General features: G+C 37.1%; 1 protein-coding gene across 2 annotated transcripts; it reads right to left on the reverse strand.

The window, feature by feature from the left end:
• Window positions 1-786: 786 nt before the first annotated feature.
• Window positions 787-13,919, reverse strand: RMDN1 (regulator of microtubule dynamics 1). 2 transcript variants are annotated; one of them, XM_083359690.1, is made up of 10 exons: window positions 13,675-13,919; window positions 12,319-12,436; window positions 10,794-10,881; window positions 10,027-10,186; window positions 8,938-9,027; window positions 7,665-7,720; window positions 5,186-5,273; window positions 4,744-4,774; window positions 2,128-2,261; window positions 787-956 (listed from the first exon to the last, which is right to left on the reverse strand). In XM_083359690.1, exons 1-10 carry the CDS (start codon window positions 13,816-13,818, stop codon window positions 918-920), a joined length of 948 nt encoding a protein of 315 aa, XP_083215816.1. In that variant the 5' UTR covers window positions 13,819-13,919; the 3' UTR covers window positions 787-917. The 2 variants fall into 2 exon arrangements, with proteins under 2 accessions (XP_083215816.1, XP_083215817.1); XM_083359691.1 differs by lacking the exons at window positions 787-956; window positions 2,128-2,261 and having other exon boundaries at window positions 4,750-4,885.
• Window positions 13,920-14,052: the final 133 nt, after the last annotated feature.

Genomic DNA, 14,052 nt, shown 5'->3' on the forward strand with positions numbered 1-14,052 from the left:
TATATTTCTTTATGGGGATTTTTTGGTGTCTTTTTTATATATAAAAGTACTTTTTAATTTAAAAGTACCCTGTTGCAAATGAAGGGTATTGTTTAAAAGCAGCAGATTTTACCTCTATGAAACTATGATTAGGATGTGAAAGGCATCAAGGAAGCTGCAACTAAACCTTGCCAGAAACCAAAATGCTCAAAAATTATTCATATATTGCTTGCAAGCCAGAATGTAAGTTGAGCAGTATAGTGCTTAAAAGTACCTTTATGTGTTAAGGGTAAACAATAGCATTAGCAATAGCACTCAGACTTACATAAGCTTCCTAGTGCTTTACAGCTCTCTAAGTGGTTTACAGTCAGCATATTGCCCTCAATAATCTGGGTCCTCATTTTACCAACCTTGAAAGGATGGAAGACTGAGTCAACCTTTGGCCTGTCAGGACTGAAATCCTGGCAGTGGGCAGAGTAAGCGTGCAATACTGCATTCTAACCATATTCTTATAACTATATCTTACCTACCGTAATTATCCTTTTGACGTATAAAAGCAAGCATATTCTGTCCTACTAAATTGTCCAAAACAAAAACAGTGGTTATCCAAATGAAATATCTAAAACCATGTCTTCATATGCTAGACAATGATTGAAATAACAGTTTAAACAAGAAAAATAGGAATTAAAATTAAAATTTCTGAACACTTGTCAATTTCATAACTGTTTCCTGATTTTTTGTCTCCATTTTGGATATATATATATATATATATATATATATATATGGATTAATAGATGTAGATGTAAATGTGAGTAAAATCTGGAATTTATTCTTCTCTAAAAAATTTTTTCTTCATATACCAATTTGAACCACAATATAATATTTAGCTTTCTGCTAAGTTTCTTAGTTCATCAGTTCATATATTTTGAGTAATCGTGTCATATAGAATTTAGTAGTTCCAAAGCTTCTTTTTGTACCTGGAACAATAGAAGTAAAAAAATAATCATGTGATACAGCATGTAAATCATGTAAAAATAGTTGTGTTAATTAATTCTGTTCTGCTAATTTGCTTTTGGTTATTTTTTTAAGAAAATAGAGGATTATCAGTGAAGAAACTGGATAAGTTCAATAACGTTTGAGAACCAAACGTTTAGCAGTCTATGCAGACATTGATCTCCAGGATTAGATCAGATAGAAACTGATGCAATATGAATGTAGCCTTCCCTCTGGAAATCAGACTGGCTCTCTTTTTACTGCATTTATATCCGCTCTCAAAGGCCAGGCTTTTTTGCTGAGCCTTCCCCAATTTAATTTGATAGTACCATCTTAAAAAAAACAAACACCTTGTTTTTATTTTTGTATGGGGTTTTTTGCTGCATTTCTTTTTAATGTGAACAGCAAAGAATTTTTCTTTATTGCATTGGTATACAAAATGGTATTGGTATACAAACTGGAATACAGAGATGTTAAACAAACATTGGGCACTGAGAGCCGGTTTTCAAGTTTACGCTTAGTTACAAACTTGAGCCAATAATCATCACTCAAATCAGTTTACCACAGGGCTGCTATAAAATAAAACTGACAAGTCAAGCTTCCAGGTAAAATTCTCACAAAGAAGTACAGTGGAACCCAACTAGAGTACCATATCAAGTTTATGAAATCTTTTTCAACCTATTCAATTCTTTTCCCCTGAAAAAGGGACAGAGAAATCTACAGGAAATTATTCTAACCATTAATCGTAAAACTTAGTTTTGATGAAAAACATTAATAATGCTTATTAACAATGTTCATAATACACCAGATCTAACATTTCTATAATCATTTGATAGTCGGTTACCAATCTAACATTTCATAAAAAATATGACTTATTTCAATATTTCAATTTCCAAGATTTCTTTAGATTAATAATTTATTAAACTTAAATTAAAGCTGTCGAGTTCCCAGTAACCCTGAGATGATTACTCTCAGCAAAGGCCATATTGGCTGGTTAGTTCTGAAAGTAAGACAATATATTACCAAGATCAGGAAACACAGCTTTAGGCTACAGTGTGAAGCTAATGAAAGCACTTATGTAGGTTCAGTTCTAGCACAAGAATACTTAAAAATGTTTTTTCTATATAAACGTATCTGACTGTGAAAATAGCTTACCTGCTTATCTTCCTCTGTATGTAGTAGCCTATCTCTAGCTTTTGTTAGCCAGAGAAGGGCCATCTTTTTATTATTTAATTTCATGTATGTCTTTCCTAAGAACAGCAAGTTTTTACTATAGAAATTTGGTTCAACTACAGAAATAAAAACAAACAAAAAACTTTGTTTTTAATTTATAATGTAAAGCTTATTTGCCTCTAACATTTTAAAAAGTTAAGCATAATCTTAGTACATATATAGAAGAGAGAGATTAAGTGCTACTTTTTACTGGGTAGTAAAGGATATTTGGTTCTATCTGCACTGTAATGTTTTCATTTCATATCCCTAGATCTACATTCTGTATTAAATCTATATATATCCCATTTATATTACTGTATATACTTGAGTATAAGCCGACTCGAGTATAAGCCGAGACCCCCAATTTCACCCCCAAAAACTGGAAAAAGTTATTGACTCGAGTATAAGCCGATCCGCCGTTCTGCAAGCCTCTGCCGCCAGCAGAGGCTCGATCCGCCATTTTGCAAGCCTGAATACACAGGAATACCCTGTGTGGCCGCGGCTCTCGGGGAAGCCCTGGCTGTCCGCTTCCTCGCTCCACGCTGCCATTCGGGGTCCGCGCGTTCCCCGGGCAAATCGCGGCGCCCAGCAGGCGAGGAAACACGCCCGCTCCAGTCGCCCCCCCTTCCCTCAGGAGACGCGAAGCAAGTGACCACCCGGAGCTTACCGAGGACTTGTGCGCGGCCGAGGCTTCAGTGCTTCCAGGATCGCGCGCACCTCTCCCAAGCCGCCACCGTCCGGAGACCTGCCGAAGTTTGGGGAGGTTTGGGGAGGTGCGCGCGCACTTCCCCAAACCTCCCCAAACGTCGGCAGGTCTCCGGACCTCCGCGCCCTGCCTGCCTGCTTCTTTCCGCAGCGGAAAGAAGCAGGCAGGCAGGGCACGGAGGAACGGAGACCTGCCGACGTTTGGGGAGGTTTGGGCGCCTCCCCAAACCTCCCCAAACGTTGGCAGGTCTCCGTTCCTCCTGCCAACGTTTGGGGAGGTTTGGGCGCCTCCCCAAACCTCGGCAGGTCTCCGTTCCTCCGCGCAGACCTGCCGACGTTTGGGGAGGTTTGGGCGCCTCCCCAAACCTCGGCAGGTCTCCGTTCCTCCTGCCGACGTTTGGGGAGGTTTGGGCGCCTCCCCAAACCTCGGCAGGTCTCCGTTCCTCCTGCCGACGTTTGGGGAGGTTTGGGCGCCTCCCCAAACCTCGGCAGGTCTCCGTTCCTCCTGCCGACGTTTGGGGAGGTTTGGGCGCCTCCCCAAACCTCGGCAGGTCTCCGTTCCTCCGCGCAGACCTGCCGACGTTTGGGGAGGTTTGGGCGCCTCCCCAAACCTCCCCAAACGTCGGCAGGTCTCCGTTCCTCCTGCCGACGTTTGGGGAGGTTTGGGCGCCTCCCCAAACCTCCCCAAACGTCGGCAGGTCTCCATTCCTCCGCGCAGACCTGCCGACGTTTGGGGAGGTTTGGGCGCCTCCCCAAACCTCCCCAAACGTCGGCAGGTCTCCGTTCCTCCTGCCGACGTTTGGGGAGGTTTGGGCGCCTCCCCAAACCTCCCCAAACGTCGGCAGGTCTCCGTTCCTCCGCGCAGACCTGCCGACGTTTGGGGAGGTTTGGGCGCCTCCCCAAACGTCGGCAGGCCTCCGTTCCTCCTGCTGACGTTTGGGGAGGTTTGGGCGCCTCCCCAAACCTCCCCAAACGTCGGCAGGTCTCCGTTCCTCCGCGCCCTGCCTGCCTGCTTCTTTCCGCTGCGGAAAAAAGCAGGCAGGCAAGGCGCGGAGGTCCGGAGACCTGCCGACATTTGGGGAGGTTTGGGGAGGTGCGCGCGCACCTCCCCAAACCTCCCCAAACTTCGGCAGGTCTCCGGATGGCGGTGGCTTGGGAGAGGTGCGCGCGATCCCGGAAGCACGAAAGCCTCGGCCGCGCACAAGTCCTCGGTAAGTTTTTTTGTTGACTGGAGTATAAGCCGAAGTGGAATTTTTCAGCCCAAAAAGTGGGCTGAAAAATTCGGCTTATACTCAAGTATATACGGTAAATTGTTCAATACATTTTTAAGATGAAAATTACTTTGCTTCTGTTCATCAACATGAAAATCACTTCAATATACATTTTTATAATGCAAATTCCGATGCAAGTTCATTTATGACTGAAACATTTCACATTCCTCTTCAGAGCACTTTATAATGTATAAATAAGTGGTTTTAATTAATTTTTATCTTCTCATGATCAATAGAAACATTTTTATAAACAAAGAAGAAATGCTTGTTTTAACATAATAAACTCGTAAATGCTCTTGGGATGATTTTATCAAACTATTTTTTAACATCCCTATTGAAACACTATGTGTTTTCTAATTTAACAATTATTTCCCCCAATGACTAGAGATGCTAATTTTTTAACACTACATTGATACCTCGGTAAATATATCATTAGATATAGGCGAAGAGAATTTTAATAACTTTCATTTATCTATATCCTTGTTTTATATGCTGTAAATATTTTATACTTTCATATAGTATCTAACATATTTTAAATTTGATTTCCAAATTGTTGTGTGATATGCTTTCTTATGTAACTTACCATTTTCAGCCTTTTGAAAGTATTGTAATGCCTAGAAGACATTAGTATTAACATTAGAATACTATTAAAGTAATCCAAATCCTTCCAGTAAAAATTAAAATTCTTCAATAACTGCAATGTAACTTGTGTTTTCTAAGAAATACTGTTGAGAAAAGGGAATGCTATGCTTTATCATTTATATTTAAGATATATTTATTTACAAATGTAAACTTATTTTATGTATTTTATGAAATAGCTTGTATATTATTATATCAATATGTTGTTAGTCATTTAGTAGATGGTACATTTATTTTTCAGAATCTCAAGTTTTATCCAAAAATATACTGCCTGACACTAGTCTCATAGCTTATAAGGACTAAGCTTTCCATCTGTTTTTCTTTCATTGTTTTAAAGGATAATACACCAAAAAAGAAGCTATATAAAATATTAGTGGGACACATACTTCTTCATAGGTAGAACTAGGCGGTGTTGAGAATAAAACAGTAGCTATATTCCTCTGATACCATGGCATATCAGCAAATGTGTAGCACCTGTAACATACGGAAAATGTATTTATTAAGTATATCTCCTAAGGTCACAATATTTAAAATCACATGACTAGAGAAAGTCAGTGAAGTCTAACTTTAACCCAACTCTAGAAAGGTGTATGCCTAACTTACTACTATACTTCCAGATCACTGCTAAAGAGCAACTAGAGAAGGCTGTAAGTTATGTCACTTAAGTGAAGAAAGGCCTCACTGGCTGTTTTTTTTTTTTTTGTAGTATGAAAACTATTTTTTTGATTTCCAAACATTTTGACTTGGCTAGTTAGATAAGTATATGAATATTTACTCTGAAGTGATTTTGAGACTAGGGAAAGTAAGCCAAATACATTCCCTTCTGGATCTATGCTATGCTTGCTAGGCAAGTTATAAGAATAGGATTAATTCAGTAAAGAGGAAAGGCAGGTATAAAGGTGGCATAAAGTATTAGAAACCTCCAGGACAATAAGTCAAGATTAGAGAGAAGAAACTGGTCAATGAAAGATCAGGCTGACAGTTAATATAAACAGACTAGCTATTTGAATAATTGTTGAAGACAGAATAATTATTGCTGTCCAGATTAAAATTGGCTGGCAAATTATAGATGGATTGAACATTTAAGATTTTGGGAATGCTGGGCGAGATTAGGATAAGACTCACCAAAGCATTCAAGAATTTCTGAAGAAAAGTGCCAAAGAGGAACAAATACACCCAATTGTGGGGACACTTGACTAGATGATCCTTAGCCAGGGTTGAAGATGGAAGAAATATCTATTAAGAAGATATGTAGTTAGCACACATAATATTAATAAGAATAAAGTTGGAAGGGATCTTGGTGCTCATATAGTCCAACCCCCTGCTCAGGCAGGAAACCCTATACCATTTCAGACAAATGGCTGTCCAGTCTCTTAAAAACTTCCAGTGTTGGAGCATTCACCGCTTCTGGAGGCAGGTTGTTCCATTGGTTAATTGTTCTAACTGTCAGGAAGTTTCTCCTTAGTTCTAGGCTGCTTCTCTCCTTGATTAGTTTCCATCCATTGCCTTCAGGCACTTTGGAGAATAGCTTGACTCCCTCTTCTTTGTGGCAGTCCCTGAGATATTGGAACACTTGCTATCATGTCACCCCTCGCCCTTCTCTTCATTAAACTAGACATACCCAATTCCAGCAACCGTTCCTTATATGTTTTAGCCTCCAGTCCCCTAATCATCTTTGCTGGTCTTCTCTGTACTCTTTCTAGAGTCTCAACATCTTTTTTACATCGTGGTGACCAAAACTGGATGCAGTATTCCAAGTGTGGCCTTACCAAGGCATTGTAAAGTGGTATTAATACTTCACATGATCTTGATATTGTATTGTGTTGCAATGTTAATTTTTATGCAGTTATGATAATGTTTGGTTGCCTATATGAATAATTTGTAACTTGTTTTTATGGTTTTAGAACTAACTGAATCAAGATGGGCAGCTATAGAAATGGAATAAATAAATAAATAAATATTTGCTTACTAAGAATGTTTTGAGAACAAATGCAAGTCTAGAGAAAAATACCTGAAGTGTACAAGAGTATGCTTAGAGAAGTTGGGGGAGATTTATTCATGAAAGAATGCTGAAACTGAATTGTAAAAGTCTTCATTTACTTGGATAAGGCTTGGCCAATACTCAAACTGTTAATAACATGACTAACAAATCAAAGCCTGTATCTGTTTCATTGTGTCTTCTTTAGCCCTTTAAGACAAGCATATTAATCATTGTATTTTCAGATCTTTAAGATGTGGTGCTACTTAGTTTGGAGCTTCTCAACATTAGGGAAGAAAAGGTCTTTTTAAAAAGGTTTTGAGCAAAATATTGCACCTAGGATGTAAATCAGTCAATAAGTTACAGCAAGAGACAACACTTATGATACTTGATCAGGAAAGTAAATGCTAATGAATAATAAATGCAATCTTTAACCATTAGGTAAAAACTGGAGTGGGGAAATATGTGATCTTTCGAATACTATCATATACAAGTCCCTGATCCCTTATGATTGTCATGTTAGGTAGGGCTAACAAAAGTTGAAATGTAGTAATCACTGAAGGCAAGATCAATAGACCAAGTTACAGGGGGAATGAATGTACCTTTAGAAAACCTGAAGGATCAAGTGAGAGATACTGTTATCTCTCAATTAGAAGGAAAAGAGGATAGATCAAATACAATGTTTTTAAAACACAACTAGTGGAGACGTATTGCTGAAATTTATACATAATGTTACATATATTATAAAACAATGCTGACAAGGTAATTCATTTGTTCAAGAACTTATTGTAAATACTAAAAACATTGTACAATTACTTCACATTCCACATTATCAGACAAAAATGTTGGCATTTCAAATATAATTTTGTTTAAAAAGATTGTCTTACCAAACGCCCATAAGATGAAGTGAAGTAGCATCCTTTGGATTCAGATCAACTGCTTTCTGTTTAAAAAACCCACAAAAGCTTTTATTCATCATTGCTTAATATTTATCTCCATAACTCCTACCTTCCCCCTTATCTAATCCCTAGCAATAATGAAATTACATTTTGTATATCTTTGTCTGAAAAAAGTAATGAATTTCATATGGTTTAGGGAGAAATATCCTTAATATTTAGTGCACATATCTATCTGTATCTTGTACAGATCACATTTACATCCTGATGGTTGAAAGCTAACATTAAGTTAAGTCTGCTGGCATCCAACTTTCTCTGTTCAAGCTCACAAAACTATGTTTGAAAATACAAATATCCTTCTGAAAGATATAGTTGAAGGAAAAAGGAAACATGGAAAAAAATTATAATCAGGGATATACAATGGTCAACAGGTGCTCTCTGATTTATATCTGTGCGTTCAACAACCTAATTCAAGTATTTCAGGGTGGTTTGCAAGAAAAGGTAGAGACCATTAGAAATAGTGAATTCTGAAAACATGTAATATGGCTGAGCTTTAGTGAACTCAATACCAGCCATACACAAACAACGTTTAAAGCATGGATTAAGAGAGGGAAAATGGCCAAATAAACAAATATATTGAGATGAGTTAGTCTTTTCTGCTCTATATTTTAAAAATTAATTAAGCAAATAAATGTTAATTTCTTACTTCATGAAATTATAGTTTGAAAAGTTTAAACTGCTCCTTATGTTTGTTATTTCAACACCCCCTAAAACAAAGTGGTTTATTAATCACACTGAAAAGGATAAAAATGTAAAACCTAGACTACAGAAGTGTCAGGCTCCTGGGACTAGAACTGTATTCCTCAGCAAGCATGCAGCAAGCATAAATTACTACCTCTAGAAGAAGAATGGCAAGACTTCAAAAATACAAAGGATATTCTAAATTCATGCTCACCCTGCCTTTTCTTACCCTTCTTTGGTTCCTTTATATTTAAATGTATCCAATGTAGGCTTCAAAAATGTTACATTTTTGGATCATTTTTGAAACAAAAATGTATTTTTGTATATGTTAGACAAAAATCCATTAAAATATTTTATGCATTCCCTATTAATGAAGACAATGACAATTCAATGATTCATATATAATACAACAATTAAAAACATTTCAGTTTCTAATTCATTCTGCATCATAAATTGCTCTTCGATCATGTTCAGGTTTGTGTGGCAAGTTAAGATTAATACAAAAGTTGATAATTTTAAATACCTGGAAATGTTCTTTTATAACAAAAGCACTAGCAATTTTGTTCTTTATTCCTTCATAATCTCCCACATCACTGAGGCAGATTGCATACCACTAAATAAAAAGAATAGATTATTTAGCAATATGAAATCATCATACTGACAATAAATACATTTTAACCATCCTACACAAAGAATTGTTATTTGAAGCTGCAGTCAATATGGAATGCTAGGTGGTTAACTGTCTAAAATGAACTACTGTATAGTTAAAACTAAATTGAATGGCATACAATTTCTTAAAAGTCCAAGCTGAAGGAGGTTTTAAACCAAGTAAAGATTACATAAAAGTCCTGAGAGAATAATTTATATAATTTTGGAAGAGTGAAGAACCTTTCCCACATTCTACATTCAGACAGGTTTCCGGGGGGGGGGGGAATAGACATTTAAAAGAAATTCTATTTTAATGTCTAGACAGGTTCATACTTAAACAGGACATGACTATCTATAACCGCCTAAGCCATTCTAGCCCTTTAAAATTAAAACTTGAAATAAAAAATACCTGGCAATAATTTAGTTCAATTACTCTTCTATGATTTATGTTACACTATGCAACACTTGTGTTTTAAAAGCAAAAAAGTGCTCTGGAACACGCAGGGATACCTAACTTATATGTATCTTCATCTTTTAAAGCAACCAAATCTTTTCTTGGGATCATGCAGCTACTTCTGCATCCTTTTGCCTTTGAGTATATCTTAGTATGTATCACTAGTTCCAATATTTTCAATAATATTGTATCTACTTTAAAACAAGTCAGTAGGACTATTACTGCAGCTACAGTTTCTGGAACTTTCTGATCTCAATTCATTTGGTAAGGATGTTTTAAAATGATAATTTCTGCATAATTACTGTATACTAATTAAATGAACTGAATATAAGTTTATTATTTAAGATATTTATTTATTTATTTATTTATTTATTTATTTATTTATTTTAATTCCATTTATATCCCGCCCTTCTCCGAAGACTCAGGGCGGCTTACAAGCTTAGATATGAAAGAACTGTTGCAATTTTCCTTTCAAATTTCTACAAAATGTAAATTATTTGTTTGTCTGACCTTGTGTACGTTATAACAAGTGTTGTCTTTCTCAAGTGCCTTCTTTGCATAATCAAGGGCTTCATAAGCCAGCTGCTTCTTTTTTTCTGCTGAAGTTTGACTAAGCTGAGCAAGGTCTCGTAAAGCTCGTGCCAGACGCCACAACACTTGTGCATTTTCACTACATATCAACACATATAACAGGATGTTTTGATTATGACGTACCATAGTAAGGTCTCAATGTAAAGACATATTTATTACACATTTACTACCAAACAATAGTTCTGTGGGATAACCTTATATAAAATAAAACAATTTAAAGCAATTTAGTAACACAACACTGCATGAGACTATAATAATTGTAATTAATGGGTATTTTGCAGACAACTGTATCTAGTGAAAGTAGAGGTACTCTACAAGTGTAATCAATTCCAGAAGTTAAAGTCTGGGGATATTCAAATTTACCCAGAGTAAGTTTTTATGAACTAATTCCCAATCTCCTTAAATGCATTTAAAAATTGATCTTAGAACTTCAAACTGTTTTATTGCTCAGTGCATAGTGCCATGTATTGATGTGATATTATTTCATTTTGAGTGTTTTGTTTTCCATTGAAAGCAATTAGAAGAAAAAGTTGTTTTTTAAATGAGAGTAAAGGACTCAAAAGGTCCACTATAATGTATTCTAAAATTCTGATTTTAACCCTTCCATGTATCTAGTGATTTTGTATCATAGCTGTGTGCTCTATGCCATGGCACACATTAGAACATGCCGAAATAGCATACTGTACCTGTTCTTGTGTTCACTCAGCAACTGATAAAGCTTTTGGGTTTCTCCACTACCATAGAGATAGTCTGCTTGATCTAGGATTTCATCAACTTATGATATAATAAAACAAGAATTCAGTGAATATGCCCATCTGTGAAGCAGGTATTATTTAATAGAAAACTATTTCATGTCACTGCATACAGACATACTAATGTTACAAGTCAGGAATAGAAGACGGTTTTAATAGACGTAGCATCATGGTAGTCAAAACACATTTCTATTAACAGCTCTATTGTATTATTGGCACAAACAACCCAAAGCAGGGATTCCTAACCTGTGGGCTATGCCCCACCACTGGGCCGCATGAGTGGCTGACAGATGCACACATGTACACACAACCCTATTCAGGCGAGCGTTGCAGGCATTTGTGGTTCCATTCGTGTGAGTGCCGCCACGACTGCTCACAGCCCCGCTTGCGTGCACATTTACCCCTCCCACAAAACCAACCCTGAAAAGTTAGGGGACTCTGACCCAAAGGAAAGACGTAAGTATTAGACAATATATAAAAGGAAGAGTCAGCCAGAGAAGGAATATAACAGGTTTTTGAATAAATATGTTAATAAGTTAAATATGATTTTTATATATGTATTTACAATAATATAAACTTTGTAAAGAAACAAAATATGCAAAATCCACTTTATATACATTTTAAACTATCCATCAGCAACAAATTCTATATCAATCTTGATACCTGTGCCAATCTTCATCTGAATAATCATCTTATGGCTGAGCTTCCATCTCATCAATATTTTTCTAAATAAAGTCCTTCTATTTGATACATAAATTACTGAGCTTCAAAGTTGTTTAAAAGCGCTAAAAGCATACAAAATTATAGTCTGCACCATTATTTGCAGTTTCCAAGATCTCTCGAAGATGGGTCCAATATTTTCAGACTCTCTATAGGGTATGAGGGGTGAAATGGATTCCTTAAACCTTCAGGATTTTAAAATACTGAACTGATTGAAAAAATGAAACGTCAGGCTGATATTCCCCTTTTCATTTTAGAAAACAAAATCAGTATCTAAATATTTGCAAGGGTGATTTTTTTCTTCACTGAGTCACTTCAGAGCCAGGCCTCAGAACCATCAACTACCCTTTTCCACTTGATATTCCCCATAGGATGAGATAACTTTGACGTTGCTATCCTTTTATTGTATACTGAAGACCTGGCTTTTCCTCCTGGCCTTAGGTAAGGTGGATTAGGTGTGTGTTTTCTCCTGGGTTTGTTGTTTCCCTGGTTATAGTTTTATTGTATTGTACCATTTTGTACTGTATTGTATTATATAACCTGTATGCCACCAGAGTTCTGATGAGTTGTATGGCTTTATAAATTTGATTTATAAGTAAATAGCACAGAGAGAAAACAAGTTGTATTTTTTACCAACAGCCATACTCAGTCCTTCCTCTAATAACAACAAAAAATCAATTATATTTTAGCAATGGAGGATGGGATTTGACAATTGTGCATTTTTAGAATTTTTTCTTACCTTTCACATCAGCCCAAACCATAGCAGACTGAGAAATTACTAGATAAGTGTTGTATCCCAAGTAAGACAATGCTGAGAATATAAATCCTCTTCTGAAAATTCTGGATTTTTCAAACACCTAATAAAAAATTCAACATAGCTATTTACAAATCTGATGCCATTTTTTTATCTAAGCATATATGTTCACAAAGTGGGCTAAAGGTGGAATCTGAGCTTTGGTATTGAGCACTAGGGTAAGTCATATTGTGGCTTAATATAATATGGAATTAGGATCATTGTTTTTAATGGTATATATAACTTCACATCTTTCAGTGTGTTAAAAGCTACCTATTGTATGTCACAACTCTTTAGCTCATTCTGTTGATAAACTCTATATTTTGCCCCCCAAATAATTCATTGCTACCTTTGGTTCTCTCTCAGTTGTGACCATTTTATCAGGGCATCTTGTTTACAATGAAACAAAATATTGTAAGCTTAAAGACCTTAAGTATCAGTGTACCTTTTCCTCCTGTTAGTATGCATGAAAAATAGGTATTTAAAACCAAGCAGGCATTCTAATCATGAACTTTACAATGTTTAAGGTTTTCTAAGAAATTTTAGAAAATGGATTCTGATTCTTTCTATTGCACTCATCTAGGAGAACATAAGTACAAACACATAAGTCAAAGCGTGGCCTGAAATTACCAGTTTTCTAGTTCTGCCTTAGGCACAAAGCCAACTGATCTCCAGTCATTCCTCTTAATCTTTCCCTAGGAAGGAGGTAATGGGAAATCACTTCTGGAAATCTTACCAAGAAAACTGTAGAACTAGCCAGGCCATTGTCAGGAGTCAACACTGACTTGAAGGTATAAAACAACAATAAAAGCATGAAACCCTCCTAGTTGTTTGGACAACCATTCTCCCTCCCTCAGGGGGAGGGGATATTTGTCCAAGAACAAAATACTACAACAATAAAACACAGACGTTAAGAACAATTTGAAAGCATCACGTCAGTAAGGATGATTTTTAAAATCTCTTTATGACCTGCTTCTCAGTAAAGCAAACATTCCCAAAAATGCCATATATTTTTCTCCAAGAAAAACCACAGGTTTATTATCCTAATTTTTCTGATTTTTCCCGCTCAGCAAATTAGGAAGCTTGCAAAAAGAGTATCGCAGCTCACCCTCACAGGCTTAAGTATGAAGGAGTAATTAACGGGGAGAAGGGAAGACAGATTAAAAAAAAACATTTAAGAGAGCCACGCTTCCCCCACCCCCCCAAAACCAAGACCTATCTATCATCTTCTCCTTTTCCGGAACAAACTCGGGCCCTACACAGGAGAGGATTAGAAGTGATGGGCCTATAAACCAATCATACCTCGACTCCCCTTTTCCCTCCACGACCTAAAGAAAGTTGACGGCTGCAGCCGGATTTCGTTCTTGTGGCCTCGCAAAAGAAACGGGTCTCCCAGAAACAGCAGCTCCGAAGCCAGCATCGCACTCCAGTCCTCCCCAGCGCCATGACAAAAACGTTTCCTTGCTATTTTTTTCCGCCCTTCCTCCCCAAATCGCCCTTTCCTCGCATAAGCCAGAAACAGGAACTGCCTGCTCAACTCCTCCACGGCGTTTTTACATCTCTGTGATCTACACCGGAAAAGCCCCATGTTCCCTTCTAAAAAAAAGTCCGGAAGGAACAAGGTTCAAGTTGCATTCATTCCTCTCTTCCTTGGCAATCAACTGGCAGGGGAATTCTGGG

The sequence above is a fragment of the Vipera ursinii genome (genome assembly GCF_947247035.1).
Source record: "Vipera ursinii genome assembly, chromosome: 3".
NCBI classification, from domain to species: domain Eukaryota; kingdom Metazoa; phylum Chordata; class Lepidosauria; order Squamata; family Viperidae; genus Vipera; species Vipera ursinii.

Coding starts and splice junctions, on each gene's coding strand:
- RMDN1 (XM_083359690.1), bottom strand. CDS start 13,818: ATGGCGCTGGGGAGGACTGGAGTGCGATGCTGGCTTCGGAGCTGCTGT. Junction 12,437..13,674: donor GAGGGAAAAGGGGAGTCGAG/GTATGATTGGTT, acceptor ATTTTTTATTAG/GTGTTTGAAAAATCCAGAAT. Junction 2,262..4,743: donor CTTTCAAAAGGCTGAAAATG/GTAAGTTACATA, acceptor TTATTTCTGTAG/TTGAACCAAATTTCTATAGT.